Consider the following 17,711-nt stretch of genomic DNA (forward strand, 5'->3'; position numbering starts at 1 on the left):
AAGTGCATTCATTCAGTGTGCAGTGACACACGCAGCTGCTCACCGTACAGATGTGTGTTGTTTGTTATCGAGCCGGAGGCAAAGTCTGAGAATTAAACAATCTGATAAAAGGCTGAGAAAGTGTGTGTGTCTCTACATAATTTGGGATTCAGTACATCACTGCTCCTAAAGTTTATTCATTTATCACCTATAATACACTGTGTCCCATAACGTTGGAATAAAATATATTTTACCTTCTGATGAAATGATTGAAATGATTGATATTTTCTCAAAACTTATTTGATCGATCTCTAGGAATAGGAATAAAAAGAGATAAAAATTATTCCACCTTCATGGGCAACAGTGTAGTTAGGAGAGAACTATCTTCATAAATTAACAATCTGTGTCCATAAACTGTAAACGACTGTGCTGAACACGCTGTACTTACTCTGTCAGCCGGGGTGTCACTCTCATGATTGTATCCACTCTAACTACTGGAGAACAGAGCAGTGGTTTTCTCGTGAGTAGTGCTGGTGGAAGAAAAGATCTTTAACGGGACTGTAACCTTTTGCTGTGCATGTTTTACTGCAAACACCTGTGCTCTGCCCTCATTAGGCTCTGGGCAGGAAGCGCAGGTTGATGGGCTTCGCAGGGATCAGCAGCGTTCGAGTCTTAGGCTCCACGGTCGGGGCACCGTCCTCAGGATGGACCTCGTAGTGCTGCATCAGCTGCAGGGCGACACACACTGTTTTTATAAGTCTGTAAGACGACAGCAAGAAGGACAGATAGTCCATCTGTGTCTCTGTCACTCACCCGGGAAAGAGCAAAATACATCTCCATCTCCGCCACCCTCTTCCCCACGCAGGCTCGCACACCGACACCGAACGGGATGAAGCTGTACGGGTGGTGCTGGTAGAGTCCAGGCACCGCCCTGCCACCGCCACCGTCGGGCGTCTCAGCACGGAGCCAACGCTCCGGGATGAAACGCTCGGCATCGACAAACTGTGCCTCATCGTGACAGACGGCGTAATGACACAGATGGAACTGCGTCTGGAAAGAAAGAATAATAACACAGTTGATTTTAAAAAAGCACTTGAGTGTGTGACTAACAGTCCTGCACACTTCTTACACGTTCTGACATGAAAGTTAAACGAGCACTTTGCTGTGTGGCCTCTGGTTCAGCCTCCTTACTTTCTTTGGGAACCAGTAGTTGTTGACAATCACTTCATTCTCTGAAACGAAACGTCCGTTTCCAGGTACCACAGGATAAAGGCTGGTGAGAGACAAACAGAGAGACAAACAGAGAGACAAACAGAGAGACAAACAGAGAGACAAACAGAGAGACAAACAGAGACCACAGTTGGTGTTGGACTGAGTATTCAGCTCATTTAAGTATAGCACTGATACCTCAATGTAAAAATACTGCATTGGAAAAAAATAGAAAAGTATTATTAGCCCGTCAAAAAGTAAAAGTACATCTTATGCAGAATGAGTCCTTTCAGAATAATAGACATTCCATTCTTATTACTGAGGCCCTGACATGTGAACTGCAGTGATGTGTTAGACAAAGGTGAACCTCTCACTTCATAATAACTTCAGGTGTCCACCTACATTTGACCCTGTTGTGTACAGAGCAGTGAACCACAGTTTGTCACATTTACTTACAGATATAAGGATAAAGATTTCACAGTGGTACCAAACTGACTGAAAGCTGAGTCAGGACGTCTGCCTGGATACTCATTTGTACTGTTGCATCATAGCGTATTGTGAAAGCTGTTCCAGGAACAGCACCTGGTCGTTTCACGGCTGAATTCACATTCTCTGTTCAGGCTCATTCCTTTTCATTCAGTACTGAGAGAATGAGTCTAAAGCCGCTGGGAGAATCATTTTCCTGCAAAATCCACAGGGAACAAAAATATGAGAGGAAGTAAATTCACAATGGATGCACAGATAAAGTAATTTAAAAATAAAACCTGAGTCCAGACATGAACACACTTTAAAATTCCTGATTCTCAGCCAGCTGGCCTTCAGCCTGTTCACACTCCCAGATGGACCAGCTTCCTGTTGGATCCTCACCCCGCAGACCTACAGTAGTTCCTGAACCTGGTCCAGACTTTCAGCTGCCTGCTTCCTGTCCGGTCCTGTAGCTGACTGCCCGAGGACTCGCTCCACCCCTGCCCAGTCCCTGCGTCCCCTGAGATCCCCAGCCCCCATTCCTCTCCTTCCTGTCCACTGGCTGCCTTATTTTTTGTTTCATTTTGTTTTTTGTGTGCGATTGGAAAAAAAATAAAGGAAGTAAAATTAATCCAAATAAAAAAGTGAAACTAAAACCATTTTTCTTGTCAATTACAGGAAAAGTGAACAAACAGTCACTGATGGGACGTCACTGATGGGACGTCACTGATGGGACGTCACTGATGGGACGTCACTGATGGGACGTCACAAGTGGACGCTGATTTGTGGGAGAGGTCATACAGGGTTATACCCACTGCTTTAAGAGACAGCCGTCAGCTCACCGTAACGTCTCCTTTATAACGGCCTTCAGGTAGGGCATCCTGTTCAGGTCGTCTGTGGTTGGCTCCCGTCTGTCAGGACACACAGAGCTCACCTCCCTGTGCAGCCGATCCTGAACCCTGGGGTCCCTCGCTAAATGGTACAACGTCCAGGACAAGGTGTTGGACGTCTGAAAATAAAAAATAATCTCACAAAAAAATCTGAAACTGTCATATTTAAATTAAGATTCCACACATGAAAACCTACAATTGTTCTTCAAAAGCAAAATAACTCAAAGGAAAAAGAAGTGCCCGTCTCTCTGTAAAGAATTTATTTCCTCCAGAGTTTCCAGTGATAACACAGGCTCTCACAGACCTCCAGCTCACAGATAAAACAGTGCCAACAAGTCTCAACCACACCTGGGAATGTGAACCGACAGGCTCTGTGCTCTGTAAGTTACAGGTAAGACTTATCTATGAAGTCCTGAATAAAGTCAAACATCAGGACCAGCGAGTCCCAAATCAAGTCCCCTCAGTTAAATTACTACACTGGCGACAGTAGTTCTTCCTGAGCCAAGGTTTCAGGTTTCAGGCCACATTCAGGTTCAGCTTCCATAATAAAATCATATCAAAACAAAAAACTCAGACTCACTTTCCATCTGTACTCTCACTACATCACATACTTTCACCACATCTGGATACAACTGGATCCTGAGGTTTGGCCTTTTGCTTGCTCTGGTTTTTGCCAGCGTTTCCTGCTACCTCATCACTTTAACTGCTTCTTGGGAAACACGTCCCAGAATGGAAACCGTGACCAAACCATCTGAAGCCTCAGTGTTTGCTGTGAGGAGCAGACATACAGCTGGTTGTATTAGCTGTGTGTGTGTGTGTGTGTGTGTGTGTCTCCACCGTGTCGACTCCTCCGAGCAGCAGCTCCGTGATGCTGATGTAGAGCTCGGCTCTGGTCAGCTTGTCAGACGACAGCAGATAAGTCAGGTACATGCCGTCCGCGGGCTCACCTCTGTGCACCTGGGCTTCGATTTCAGCCATTCTCCTGTCGATGAGGGTCTTAGCTGCCACACAAACACACAAAACTAATTCACTAACCTGAAGACTAAATCCAAAAACCGGATCCCCAAATTCCCTTCTGTCCTTTGTTCTGCTCCCTACCTACGTCAAAGAGGTCGTCCCAAGCCTGAACAAAGCGCTTCCAGAAGGGGAGGATGCTGCGGCTCCAGCGTGGGAAAAGGACCACCATGTCCGACAGCGTCAGCATGTTGTTGACAGCAGCGATGAAGCGCAGCGTGTCTTGGGGAATCTCCTCCTGCAGGCAGCCCAGCCTGGTCTCAAACAAGATTGAGGAGATACCTACAGGGGGGTAAAATTCAGGAACAGGCTGAAAGGCATAAAAAAAAACTTCCCCACTCTCCACTGCTGGTATCACTGTGGCCCCCTTACCCTCGAAGCCAAACTTGTAGAGCTCAGAGGCCAGATCCGAAACCGTGTCCCGGTCCGGACTCTGACTGCGGAGGAGCTCAATGCGCTGGATCAGATCTCCGACCACCTGGTGGATGATGGGAGCGAAAGCCGACACTTCCCGCAGCTTCAGCATCTTGGGGTTCAGGGCGCTGCGGATCCGGTACCACTCTGGTCCTGTGCTGGAAAGTGAAAGAGCTTTAATGGTTCTTCAGATCTGTTAGAGGTTATTGTTAGTTCTACTGCATCATCTGTCTCCACTCACTCCACATGCAGCCCGTAGGCCTGTCCTCTCAGCTCCCTGTACTCCTTCCAGTGCGGCAGCTCGGCTCGGACCGGGTAGCGACCCTCCTGCTGGATCACCTGAGCTATGAGCTCCGGACTCGCCACGTTGACGAGGTCGAATGGGCCGAACCTGGAGCGCCAAATGGGCCCGAACAGACTCTTCTGTAAACCCTGGAACATAATGAGAGCATAAAGTAGTTAAATCAGCGTCACCTGGACCAGCTGCAGCACTGACACTACTACTACTACTACTGTTTACATGCATCAGTAAAAAGAACAATTTTCAGTCTAACACACTGAAATAATGAAACTTTTACTTTCAGTAATTGTGTAACTTTTGCTGCAAACAGAAATACTGGCACTAAACCACATTACTGTAACCTAACACTGTGATATTAATTCTTTCACTTGCATGAAAAAAATCTAAGTCCTTCCTTTACTACTGTGTGAAAACATCATATCTGACAAATCCACAATTATTAGAAACATGTTTATTTACCTGCTGCGTTTCCTGTTACTACGACTTGAACTTTACAAGAAAAAATTAACTATTTTTGCCTAAAAGTGAGTCTTACTACTCTTACTACTACAGTCAAATATAAAAAGAACATCCGCAGTTTATATTATCATACCACCTGGAGATTATATATATATATATTTTACATACATTATACTAAAAACTGTAGTTCAAACACAAATTCTCCCAGTTTCTCTGCCTCAAGCTGCTCAGAGCCAGAAAAAAAGTTTGTTTTGTTCTGACTGTTTCAGTGGTGTGCGCCACATTTGAACCTTTCAATGCAGGAACATAAAAAAAAGCATCGCTCCATTGGTTTTAAGGAACAATCCTCTGCAGCCTAACGCACAGTACCTGCATCAGGTGACTCTTGTCCGCATATCCTTTGACAAATAACCAGTACAGGGTGGTGGACACACTGGGCCCCGGCAGATCATGGATGCTCTTCAGCTTTCCCGTCTCAGCCGTCGTCTGGACGTTCAGGTCTCTTCTGGCCAAGACAGCGACAGAGGCTCCGGGTCGGAGTTCCGCACCAGCTCGGGTCGCAGGTAGTGTCCGTGCGCAGAGCGCAGAGAGCCGGAGAGGCCGGGCTGCAGCCGCCGGGGAGCCCATGGTGGAAACTGGGTGTCAGCTGGAAACGCCTGACTGTAAGTGTTTGTTTTATGTTTCGCCAGCTGGTGCCAGGTTTTTCTGCTTCTCTCCCTCCTACAGGAAGCTTCCTGCACTGCAGCAGATATGATGCAATCTAAAAGTTTGAGAGATGAATTTATTCCCTCCTCACTCAGACTTTTCCAGAGAAGACGCTGCTCTTTGTTGTTTCCTCGAATCGTAACAACAATAAATAAATCAGCAGCCAAATCAAAGTGTCTGATGTGAAAAGCCAATCTTCAGACAACTTGAATGATTTGTGTTGTAACGCTGACATCTAGTGGTCATATCGGGTTATTGCAGTGTAAAACTACTCTGTTTATTATAGCTCCATTTTTTTATTTTATTTCTTAGGCGTGCTATAACCAGATCAGCAGAGCTCAGATTAATCAATCAGCTGATTAAAAATTAATCAACGGCTGTGACATAATTTTAAAAGAAAAATTATAAAATAAAACTGAGCAAAGGCAAAACTTCACTTTTGAGAAAATGGCCTCAGCCCACTTCAAAACGCCCAGTTAACCAAAAAATAAAGACCTGTTAGAGTCAATCTGCTACGCGTCCAGAGGAGACAGAAGAAAATCTCTTTAAAGTACAGCAAGTCCAACTAATTAAAACCATGGACCATGAGACAAACACACAGCAGGTGTATTTGAAAACTTACATAGACAGCTTTCCGTGGTTTGGTGTCCTGTCTGCTGACCCATGGTCCACATCTCCTCGGCAGGATGTCAGATTCTCCTGGGGTCGTTTTAACAACCTTTGAAAAATAAAATAAAATCACCGTCCTGAGTATTAACGAAGTTTTTCCCTCATCATTTTAATCAGTTGAACACCTGTTAGCAAACGGCACTTGCAGCATAGCTAGTGCGCATGCGCTACAGGCAGATTGTTTGCGGAAACGTAGCCTCGATTCAAAAGAACGGTTTAGAAACGTCGGTGTCCAGTGTCTCTGTCCCTTTTGCATTCAGCATGTCCAACTAAGCGACCACGGTGGTTAAGACTTTCTGTGCTCCCTCACCTTTAGCTCCGTGTGCTGACTGCTGCTCGTCGGCCACCGTCCCCCCAAAACGCGACGCGGTCACTTCCTGTTTGCTGGCGTGTTGTCGAATGAAAAGAACCGCTGCACAGGAAGCAGCACAGGAGCAGCTTTCGCCGGAACTCCGTGCCTGTTTTCTGCCAACGATGTTCCTGAAATGTCGCTGCAGGATGCGTCGATCCGGCTTTTCTTTTCCGTCTGATTCGACCCTTTTATTTTGGAGATCTTCACCGGAAGTATTTGTATTATTACGTTACTATGTCTATCTTTACACATTTAAATAAGACATTTATTTATTTATAACTCTGTATTTCAGTGTGGAACAGTGAATATAAATTAATATTTAAGATAAACATTAAAAAAAAAAAAAATCTGCTCCTGTTCAATAAATACATCAATTAATATCCAAATATTCTGGATCTAAGGATCAATGTTGCCTTTTTATTTTCTACAGCATTAAAATGACAACACACACTCACAGAAAAAAAGCAAGTAGGAGCCAGAAGTGAAATAAATATCTTTTATTGTTTTCATAGTCATAATTGTAATAATTATGAACATAGAGCTGTGGCAATACTCCAGAATTTTGCCAAAAAACAGCAACCATTCAACGGCACCGCTGCGTCTCTCAGGACCCAACCATGCATAAAATCTCCCATTTAAAAAAAAGGTAAAATAAAAAATATATATTAAAAAATTATGCGTACCACTGATATACAGATCTGATATAAACAGGCGTATTGGTCACAAACCAATCAGAATTATAAACATGGCTTCTTTTACAATACACAGAGACCAAACGTGGGATATAAGTGTACTTTTCTTTAAAAAAAAAAAAAAAGGGTACATTTTCATTTTATACATTTGTACATGATTTTTTTTTTATTTTTATTTTATTTTAATTATTATTTTAATGTTCTCACCCCCTACAGTCAGAATGCTCAAGGCATTTTGGGCGCAGTGTCCAATGAGCACAAATCGCAGTAAATGCACGTTTACAAACTCGCACACACACACTCATACAAATTACACACACACACACATCCAGGAGTGGCAGCAGTGGCTTTAGACACTAAAGAGAGAACTACAGGTGTATCTTGGCGTTTGCAGGTGGCGAATACTGGTACCGAAGAGTTAATCCACTGTGGTGAACGAGGCCATCTGACGGTAAAAATGACATTCATGTACAGGTCATCGCTAACTGAACCATCAACACACACACACACACACACACACACACACACACACACACACACACACACACACACACACACACACACACACTCACTCGTGTAAAAATAAAAAATAGTCTTTAAAATGTGCAAAGAAAAGGTCGCTGAACCGAGCTGCACGAGCGACAGCTGACGAGGAATCGTGAAAAAGCATCAGTGAATAAGCCATAGTGCATCATGGTAGTGCGTATCAAAGTTTTACCAGTGCTGGCGGCATTTCCGACCAAATCTCCATCTGTGCCAGACAGTTTACTCAACGCCACCTCAAACTCAATACAGCCACTTCTGTTTATGTGACAGGACGCTGATTCGCAAATATTCCATCACGATTTCCTCTTTTCAGGAGCTTTGTTTGGGGCAGTTTAAAAAAAATGCATAATGTGAGTGGAGGAAGTTCGTTTCTGTTTCCACAACCTGTGTCAACCTAACACAGACACACGACCGCAGCTGAAAATCTACCACAGAGACGTGTTTAAGTGCCTTCAGGGAAAATCTGGAACTGTGATAAAGGCTGAGAGTGTGTTTCCTGGTCAGGGCCTCTGAATCACCCCCTGACTGGTCCTGCATGAGTCAAGACTTGATGAGCAGAGGATGAGCAAGGCCAAGGAGAAGCTACTGCTTTCAAACCCGCCTTTAAAAGGTGCTACCAGTAAAATTACTGCAACATCTGCATATGCATGTTTTCTTCCATGAGCCCACACGTTTTTGTTTGTAGATTCTACAGAGCATCACAGCGACATGTGCGTATCAAAACCCACCAAGATTACATTTCATACTGGCAGGTAATAAAAGACAAATCAAACGAGGCGGTGCCAGTAACGTTAGCAACAAGTGAAGAAGCTTGTGGAAATGGGCAGACGTTTACCACGGAGTGGCTGGGTAAAGGTTCAGTGTGCTTCACGAAGGTTTTGGAGAAAATAAACCAGGAGCAGAGTGCATGGTGGGAAGTAAAGGAGGAGTAAGTGAATCTGCTAAAAAAAATCCAGCAACATTTTCCAGGTAATTTGTGTGAAGAGCCACTGAAATATTACTGACTGCACCTTTAATAAGCGTCTGATCATTCTGTGTCTGATTAACATCAAAACATTGAAGCGGTTTAAAGACATTTTTCTACATGGATCTGTTTAATAATCAGACTGACGACGGCCAACATCAGCCGAGGTGTCACCGGTTGTCGAGAACTGGTTTAATCCTGCAGCTTACTGGTGCATAGTCATGGAGCCAACGCGACGAACGAGCTCTACGTCATCAGTCACATTCAACAGGCAGACATTGCTGAAGCTCGGCCCGAGGAGACGCACGCTGTGGTTTGGCTAAAGTGACGAGTTAACGTTGATGCATCTGATTTGGCAAAGACAGAGGCCGCGGTCGACGAAGCTCTGTGACAAACTGTAAACGACTTCCTGTGAGAACACGACACCAGACATCTGACGCAGTAAGGTGCTCTGATACGGCTCAGTGTTGCCTTGGCTGGAGAACATAAAGGTACCGACTGCAGCAGCAGCGGAGCATGAAGAGACATTTCAGCTGTAAATGTACCTGTTGGTTAAACGATGAGCAGCTTACAGCTCTGCACCTCACACACACAGTCGGAAATCTACTGAGCGATAAAGCTGACAACAGAGGGACAGCGTCATACAGCCAGATCTGGCCAATCAACTGTGAGCTTCCTGCCTCGCAGCATCAGTGCTCTTCAAACGCCGACCTTTGATCTCAGTGCTTCACGTAGAGAAAAGGCTGCATTAGAAGAGAAACAATGGACACATCTGGATCCCGTTCCCGTCTCTAAAGACGGAAGCAGAAGAGCCAGTCCTCGTCTCAGTACCGGTTGGTAAACATTTCACTATTAAACCAGCACGGCAAGTTTCTCAAGCAAAAACTCTGAACTCTGGGTATTTGGTTTCCAGGTAAACAAACCAAAATGAGCTGAGCTGGAGTCTGATACAGAAAAGGCAGAACCGGACATTAGCTGAGCTGAGACCAGCTGGATTTGGGCTAACGGGGCGAAGGCAGTTCACCCAGGAGGCAAAACAACACTGAGAACTATTGCAACTAAGAACAACGGAGATTATCCACAAACTCAAGACTCACTCCTACACTGCGTTCAAAAACAGAAAAGGCACACGGCAAAGAACGAAGATGGGGGAGAAAGGGAGGAGGGAAGGTAGTTTACAGACAGTAAAGCAGAGACAAAACATTTCATCTGAGAGACCAGACCAGAAGGTGAGTGGAAACTGTTCTTGGGGAGTGTTCTCTGCATCAGGGATTTAGTTCTGTCTATAGCAGCGGGCACAGGTCACCACCATCGCTCTGGGTTTTGGCAGGAAACTACATTCTGGGGTCGGGTCAGCGAGATGGGGGAGCAGAGCCACTCGAGAGTCAGGCACCTCCTGTAGGTCCACAACACCAACACTATCCCACTCCAAAACGTTTGAAGAGAGACGCCGTACAAACATAAAAAAGGAGACATTTTCAAATAGTCGTTTTACAACGCTTCAGGAGGAAGTGCTCAGCCCCTCCGTTCTGACAAATTAAGGTGCAACTTGAGGAGAGAAATGAAAGAAGAATTCATGTCCTCTATGGCAGTCTCATACAAACAGAGACAGGAGGAGCAGGTACGCGCCACCCTCCGCCGACACACCTCACCTTCATCCAGCCAGTTCTTCCTGGTCTAATGTGGTTTCAGCTTGGAGGTGGAGGGAGCGGGGTCAGAGGCAGGGACGCCCCATCAGGTAAGGCCGTATCTGGCAGTTCGGCAGGCAGGTGGGGGTTTAAAGGTTCAGGGGTCGGGTTAATGTACAAAGATGTGCCTCAGTAGCTCATCAGCAGACGGACGCTGCTTGGTCTCCACAAAGATCCGTTTGAGAAACTCTCGGCAGTGGTCCGACACGTGGGCGGGGAGAACCGGGTTAGTAGGCTGGGTGGCAATCTTAAAGATGGCTGCCATGGCCTCAAACTCTGCCCATGGAGGTCGTTGGGTCAGCATCTCCACAACGGTGCAGCCAACGCTCCTGAGGAAGTGTCAGGACAATCAAACACAAACACAAACACAAAACCTTTAACTACACTGATGAAGACAGTTTTGTTGAAACCCGTGAATCCATTGAAGGTGTAGCATCGAAAGCCCGGACGTGTGTGGTCTCACCAGATGTCGGCCTTCCTGCCGTAGCCCTCTCCACTGATCACTTCCGGGCTCATCCAGTACGGAGTGCCAGTCACAGACTTGATGCCTGTTCCTGACAGGCAGATGGTCTGCAGCCGCCGGCTGGCCCCGAAGTCTCCCAGCTTCACGTTACCCACCGAGTCACGGAGGATGTTGGCTCCTGAACAAAAGAGGAGTTTTGTTTTCAGTCAAACTTATCAAACAGCAAAAAACAAGTCAGATGGAAAACAGAGTAAAATCCTAATGAACTCTGAGATACACCAAGACCTCAGCCCGTCCACCTCACCTTTGATGTCCCTGTGAACGATCATGTTGCTGTGCAGGTAGGAAACCCCTTCCAGGATCTGCCGGGTGTAGCGGCGCGTCACGTTTTCCGTCAGCGCTCCATACGACTTCAGCTGGTCCTTAATGGAACCCTGAGGCAAAATAAAATAAACGGACGGTTACAGCCTCAAGATTTCCTGCTTTTTACTCGACTCATCTTAAAGACACATTTAATACACACAACAAAAATACTGAAACCTCTGAATTGGCCTTCATTTAACCTGACAGTACAAAGTAAATAAACGAGGACTCACGCCAGGCATGTACTCCATGAAAATGGAGAGCGTCCGCTCCATCGTGTCTCGCAGACAGCCGTAGTACTGCACAATCCGCTCATGGCACAAGTTCTTCAGAAGCTGGATTTCACACTCCAACGCGCTCACCTCCTAAATGAGAGCGAGACATCACAATCAATCACCTGTTTCTGCTAATACACTACAAACAGTCTAATTTCAACAAATCTGATCCTCACCTTGCTGGTCTCAGGACTCTCCGGGTCAAACTGGACTTGTTTGACTGCCAGTTCCCGTCCAGTATCTGCATCGTAACAGAGGAAAACCCGTCCGAAGGCACCCTGACCCAGCAGCTTTCCCAGCCGCCAGTTGGTCGGAGCACGTGGAGCTGGAGGCGAACATCAGAGATCATTACATCACAGGAAAAAGGAGAAATCCCTTCTGCACCTGCTGCACTGGCAGATAAAATCCACATGTGGACTCACAGCGGCTGGGCGGACTGATGTCCATGACGGAGAGGGTGGGAGCAGTAGTCGGATTGGGATTGGGCTCAATGTCGCTGCCCCTTCGGGGCCTTCTGGCAGGTCCCGGGGCCTCCTCCAGGTCAGGGGTGAAGACACTGCTGCCGCTGCTGGTGCTGGGCGACTGCTCGGTCGGACTGAAGCTGACCGGTGAGCGGAAGCCGTGGACCTGCGTTCGCCGAGCTCGAGGGAAGGTCTTCCTCCCTGTCGTGCAGAGGAAGAGGAGGAGAATGGAATTTAGACTAAATCATGAAGAAACAATATTTAGATCTAATTTAAAAAGTCACAGAAAAACGGCCCACCATCACTATAGTCTTGAAGGCCAAAGGGAATGCCATATCGCCGAGGATACGTTCCCCCTTTCCCCGACTTCTCAAACACCGGGATATCATACTCTGCAGAGGAAGAGGAGGGCAGCGATGAAGAACCCACAATAACACAATTTACGATAAAAGAGAAGTGACATCCAGAAGACAGGAAAGACATCAGCACCAGTGTGGGTGTTCTGGGTTTGGTGTTCAGTCTCCGTGCAACGTTCAAAGCAGCTGAACACACACACATGCAGGCGTTTACCTGGAAAGTCCTGGTGGTTATCTGGGTAACTCTGGGCTCTAGGCATCCTGGACTTTGGGTAGTCACTGCATGAAACAAAAAAAAAACCCACATCAGTATCGTACAGTATCGTACGTACACTGTCGTATAATTAAAACACTGAGCTGCTGACCTGTCCAGTGGACTGTCTAAAGAGGGACAACTTCCAGATGCTGAGTTCTCCGGGCTGCTCATGGACAGTGGGTCCAACATCTGAAGAAAGGAAAGAAACTCACGTACATCAGTCAGAACATTCTCTTCAGTGCAGGACTCTCAAAGCCCAAACCAGATTCATCTATTATTAGATAATTAGAAGTATCTTCATTTCTTGGGTGGATGTGATTTGGTGTGAACTGATGTTCTGAGCAACATGAGTATGAAAATAACACGTCGGCATATCCAACACATCATGGCTCTTCCTTGTAATAAATTGCTGACTGGTGGTACCTGGTCCATGCTCTCAGGAATGAACTCTCCCTCGCTGTTGATGCTGGTGAAGGAGCCGTTCCTCGCCACCTGCTGGAGAGCATCGGGAATGTATCCTGGAGGAGGAGAGCTGCGATCCGTTGAATGGGAGCCTGAGGTTGGTCAGAGGGTGGGAGCGACGTTGAAGAGAATTTTTTAAATAGTTATTTTATCAATATAATTTGAGTCTGGTTTATCGTCTATGCATCTCTAAAACCACTTCAGGGTCGTCTGAGACATTTCTCACCTATCAAAGCCAGCATACTCTTCTTGTCAGTGACCCTGAATCCCGTGTTGTCCAGCTCCTCGTGGGACGGTAAGAGGTCCATATTGGAGGAAGAGTTCTGGGGGACACAGAGAAACAAAACAGGCTGTTAACGTTTAAAAGACAAAGCTCGATTTGAGCCGACACATTCTCAGAAGGTTTTCCCCTGACGTTTGAAAGGATCTGCAGGTGAGCTGCTGACCTGAGAGGACACCTGGAGCACCAGGAGGATCTTCAGGCTCTTCATGTGAACACTGCGATCCAGCAGCTCCACGGCCTTGTCCAGGTCGTCCTGAGTGGTCAGTGGAATCACCAACTTCGAGAAGAAAAACCAACATCAGTGTAGATATCAATTTTTACTATTTCATGCAATATCAGTATTAAAAATGTGGAGTGCTACTCAGGCCTGTGAAGCCTTTTAGCCTCGTACCTCATTGTTGGTGTAGTGGAGGTCCATTGTCTGACCGAAAGCCACTTTAGCTTTTGACCTCAGGTCCTCCAGCTTGACAGGTCGAGGGAACTGCAAAATCCTGCAGAGAAGAAGAAATGTCAGAGGTCGTGGGGGGGGGGGGGGGGGGGGGGGGGGGGCAGCTACAGGTCTGCACCGCTGACAATAAAGTAATTAACCTGTTCACAGACTCACCTCTTCTCCCCTTTGAACTCGAACTTCACCCTGACGTCATTCTGTTGAAATTGAAATGAAAGACAAAGAGCATGTGGACACATAAGACATCCAATGAGCGAACACGAGCAGGTGATTACACTCAGAAGAGGCTTTAGAACACAGAACAGCTTCCACGAGACTCAGGGTGAGAAATTACTGAGCATCGTTTGCACCGTTGATCTGCTTTTTAAATTAATTTGGGATCAAAGTAGATTAAGATCCGTTTGTGTTTTAAAACAAAAACCATAATACACTAATGAAAGAAAGGACCAGAGCATTTTACTGGAAGAAGCTTCCCCGATGTTTACACTAGTCTCTTTCTCTGTGTTCACTTCCTGTTGCAACATTTTATCACTTTCACATTAAGAGCCCCCGCTTCCCTGGAGGGCCTCACTGTGAAATATAATTATCTTTCTTCTAGAAGTATAATCAAGCTTCTTTAAATTATTTTATTAATGACTAAGGTTTGACTAAGACTTTCTCCCAGCATCGTGCTTGTTCTTTTTTTTTTACCTGGTTCTTGGGCGAGGAGGCTTTGGGTTTGCCCAGGTCCGACAGGAACATGGCAGGACGGCTAGAGCGGTGCAGTTCGGCCAAGTCCTGCATGATTGAGTTCAGCGCCTCCTGCTCATCTGAGTGACGACAAGATTACAAGATTATTTATTTCACACATTCTAGTGATAAAAGCTGATAAATCTAAAGAGTTGAAGATGAAAATTACTTAGCAAAACTTGAAAAACATTACAAAACCATCTCACTTCAAAACACACACTAATTATCAAAATAGGACAAACATATACATTTGAATGTTCGCTTGGTTAAAAGGAGCACAACTACATGTGTTTTATTCCTATGTAAACATAATACTTCCCCTTCGTTTTAGTAGAACTGTACAATATTTTCTATAGTTCTGTTGTTAGTTTTAACCTCTTCTGACCTGCAGTAGTAACAGGTCTGGCACAGAAGCACATAACACAGACGATCATTGTGAGGTAAAGATGTCAAAGACACACTGTTCACAGAGACAAAACATTCGTTGAGGTGTAGGTTTGACAAAAGACAAAGTTGGCTCACTGCCAAACAGTAACGCTATCTGAAAACACACACACACACATACCCATCATCGTGGCACGGCGATTGACCCAGGAGGCCAGGAAAGAGGATTCTCCCATCAAAGGGATTCCTTTCTCCTGCAGCAGAAAAAAAACCAACATAAATCCTGACATACAGTTGACTGGGACACAAGTTCGAGCCTGAAGCTGCTGACTGTTCAGCTGATCTGTAAACACTGAGCTGAGGCAGAAGATCACAGTGTCTACTTAGATAAGAAAGCCATGTGTTAAGTCTGGGCCTTTGGTGTCGTGACAGTGACCTGTGTGATGGTGGAACGGCAAAATGAAGCTGTTGTTTCCAGCTGCTCAGAAACAAACACAGCAAACACTGACTTAATATTTACTTTGTTGTTGTTTGTTCATCAACAAAATTGCTTACAACAAATCACAATGTAAAACAGGATGAAATCTCACAACTACAGTAAATTTATCCATGAGTGTTTTGAACATATTTATACAGATGAAGTTACACTATCAGTGTCAGCGAGGTGGCAAACAGAGAGTAAATACCAGTAACAAGACATTCAATTACATTTCCCCTGCTAAAGATCACAGAAATACACTAACACTATTAAAAAGAAACATATTCATGCAGAGTTGTGCCCTTCAGAGTATTATTACATTCTATAGTAACTTCAATGTATAATTGGATTTATTATTATTGATGCAGTAATGTGCAAGCCGCGTAGTGTTGTAGCAAACTAAGGTGGAGCAAATTCAAACTACTTCAAATAAAATAACTGCATATCAGTCAACTCACCAATCCATCAGGTCTATAAGCATTACATTCATACAACGCATTAAATGATAGAAAATAGTAATTAGTAGCAGCCATTCCCATCGCCTTATGAGAAATGCTAACAGTAGCAATTATATTCCCCAGCATTTCCTCTGCACAATCATCACTAATGGTCATATTATTATTGTTAAGTGTTAGTTATTGATGTGAAGTCGTGGTGACACCATGCAACACTACGGACAGAGGCTCTGCACCAGACTGTATGCAGTGAGTGGAAATTAAAGTCTGGACAGTCAAGATGGCCTCTGCTGATGAGCAGCTGATTGGATATTGCTGATCAATGTCTCTGATCATCACTGATCGATCACTGCCACTAACGTAGAATCTGACTACCCCGTCACACCGCTGAGAGGGGGCTGCAACATAAACATCAGCTTAGCACTTCACAATAATCTGACAAATAACGTCCACGGTAAAACACTGTGCTGAGCTGATCACTGCAAAGTTGATACCAACAACACTGCCACTGTTATGGCCTCCTCTGGCAGATAATTAGCTTTAAATTAACTTGCTAGCGTTAGCTCGCCAGCCCCGTGAGCTAAAACTGATGCTAGCTTAGCATTGCGTGCCACGCCAAAATGTACTTAATGAATGATTTGGCATCTTGAAATAAAACCAAAACACGGTGAGCTGCACAAATAAAGCGGATGAGAGAAGCTAGGTGGTTAACGCTAGCCGAGAGTTCCGTGTGCAGCTAGCTGTCAGGCCAGGGAAGTTGACAAGCTAGGCTAATGCTAATTCAAAGCTTTCCCACAATGCACGGTCGTATAAAGCAACCTTTAAACTAGCAAATGTCGGGTCTGAACCAACTGTTTCATCTTTTTCATCTCACCTGGGGGGCTGATTAGATTCGTTCTCACTTCCTCATCCACAGGGCCGGTGACAGGAGCCCCGGGCCCTGCGGAGAGCTGCTGGAGGAAGCAGAAGTTTGGCAGTCCGCTCTCAACTTCACTCGAGTCCTGCTGGGCCGCGACGACGAGGCCCGACGGCTGTCAGCTTATCCCGGCGGATCTCTCCAGGCAGAAAAATGACAAGATAATGGCTTATCTGACAACGTATCCCCGTGTCTGCGCGGCAGTGAAAATGCAGAGTTAATGGACAGCTTTCATTCTGTTGCACTTTACACGCTGGTTGACGGTAGCTCCGCTCGCTGTTGCCCCCACAGTTCCGTTAAGTTAGCAGTTGATGGACCGATGCATACCGGAAATGTAGTGACATTGTTGACAAAATAAAAGTACAAAATGTCTCACCAACGGGAAAAAACATAGTTCCATATTTCGTATTTATGTTGACAGTTATCAGCCGGAAACATAATTTTTCATTCTGGCACACTTGACGGCCCCCCGTCCTCGGAGGAGTCCAACGAAAACACAACTTCTGATGACAGAAATGTGTTAGTTTCCTGGATCATGATTGAAATCTGTCAGATAAACACATATGATACGTTTTATATTCTCTGGTTCACAGTTACAACCTTTATCACTGAAACGTTCTTGTCAGAAAGGCAAATGACATTTGTAAACAATAATAAAATAGGCCAATATTTTCAGTTATTATCTAAATGTATAGTGGACACTTGTAATTTCTGTAGTCATAATTATGTAGTTCAGATTGTATACACTTTGAAATAGTGATATCTAGACTACATAAATGGTTTGTGGTTTGAATTTTAATTGCTTTTTTTGTCAGTCCGTGTTTATTACATAGAGACAAGTATACAGCACGAACCAGCGCCACATGCCACTGCATTTACAGTTGAATATACTTTGTAATGCCCCTTTAAAACTAGAACAAAAATCCCCTGTAGACGAGTTGTATAAATGTTTTATAAAAGTTGTATTAATGATTAAATGTACAAAATTGATACTATGATCAATTATTTGCTTCTATTTTCATTTACTGAGAACTA

The 17,711-nt window shown here is 45.1% G+C and overlaps 2 protein-coding genes across 4 annotated transcripts; both read right to left on the bottom strand.

Annotated features, from left to right (window-relative positions):
- Window positions 1–566: 566 nt before the first annotated feature.
- si:ch211-113j14.1 (sterol 26-hydroxylase, mitochondrial) lies at window positions 567–6,477 on the bottom strand. Of its 3 annotated transcripts, none has more exons than XM_041031977.1 (11): window positions 6,416–6,477; window positions 6,059–6,154; window positions 5,101–5,491; window positions 4,213–4,403; window positions 3,930–4,129; window positions 3,642–3,839; window positions 3,381–3,544; window positions 2,496–2,662; window positions 1,171–1,252; window positions 793–1,029; window positions 567–707 (listed from the first exon to the last, which is right to left on the bottom strand). In XM_041031977.1, the coding sequence occupies exons 3-11, from the start codon at window positions 5,356–5,358 to the stop codon at window positions 591–593; spliced, it is 1,614 nt and encodes a 537-aa protein (XP_040887911.1). In that variant the 5' UTR covers window positions 5,359–5,491; window positions 6,059–6,154; window positions 6,416–6,477; the 3' UTR covers window positions 567–590. The 3 variants fall into 3 exon arrangements, with proteins under 3 accessions (XP_040887911.1, XP_040887913.1, XP_040887912.1); XM_041031979.1 differs by having other exon boundaries at window positions 5,101–5,377; window positions 6,416–6,475; XM_041031978.1 differs by lacking the exon at window positions 6,416–6,477 and having other exon boundaries at window positions 6,059–6,207.
- A 792-nt stretch (window positions 6,478–7,269) lies between these two features.
- map3k2 (mitogen-activated protein kinase kinase kinase 2) lies at window positions 7,270–16,976 on the bottom strand. The gene is made up of 17 exons (XM_041031964.1): window positions 16,635–16,976; window positions 15,009–15,081; window positions 14,405–14,523; window positions 13,871–13,911; window positions 13,658–13,757; window positions 13,430–13,543; window positions 13,210–13,306; window positions 12,945–13,075; window positions 12,631–12,710; window positions 12,480–12,544; window positions 12,209–12,301; window positions 11,871–12,110; window positions 11,625–11,773; window positions 11,407–11,538; window positions 11,115–11,244; window positions 10,811–10,988; window positions 7,270–10,676 (listed from the first exon to the last, which is right to left on the bottom strand). Exons 2-17 carry the CDS (start codon window positions 15,061–15,063, stop codon window positions 10,457–10,459), a joined length of 1,944 nt encoding a protein of 647 aa, XP_040887898.1. The 5' UTR covers window positions 15,064–15,081; window positions 16,635–16,976; the 3' UTR covers window positions 7,270–10,456.
- Window positions 16,977–17,711: the final 735 nt, after the last annotated feature.

The sequence above is a fragment of the Toxotes jaculatrix genome, chromosome 24 (assembly GCF_017976425.1).
Source record: "Toxotes jaculatrix isolate fToxJac2 chromosome 24, fToxJac2.pri, whole genome shotgun sequence".
Lineage (NCBI taxonomy): Eukaryota > Metazoa > Chordata > Actinopteri > Toxotidae > Toxotes > Toxotes jaculatrix.

Coding starts and splice junctions, on each gene's coding strand:
- si:ch211-113j14.1 (XM_041031977.1), bottom strand. CDS start 5,358: ATGGGCTCCCCGGCGGCTGCAGCCCGGCCTCTCCGGCTCTCTGCGCTC. Junction 4,404..5,100: donor ACAAGAGTCACCTGATGCAG/GTACTGTGCGTT, acceptor ATTATGTTCCAG/GGTTTACAGAAGAGTCTGTT. Junction 3,545..3,641: donor GGACGACCTCTTTGACGTAG/GTAGGGAGCAGA, acceptor TTTGTGTGGCAG/CTAAGACCCTCATCGACAGG.
- map3k2 (XM_041031964.1), bottom strand. CDS start 15,063: ATGGGAGAATCCTCTTTCCTGGCCTCCTGGGTCAATCGCCGTGCCACG. Junction 13,758..13,870: donor GAGTTCAAAGGGGAGAAGAG/GTGAGTCTGTGA, acceptor TCTTCTCTGCAG/GATTTTGCAGTTCCCTCGAC. Junction 13,544..13,657: donor TCCACTACACCAACAATGAG/GTACGAGGCTAA, acceptor TTCTTCTCGAAG/TTGGTGATTCCACTGACCAC.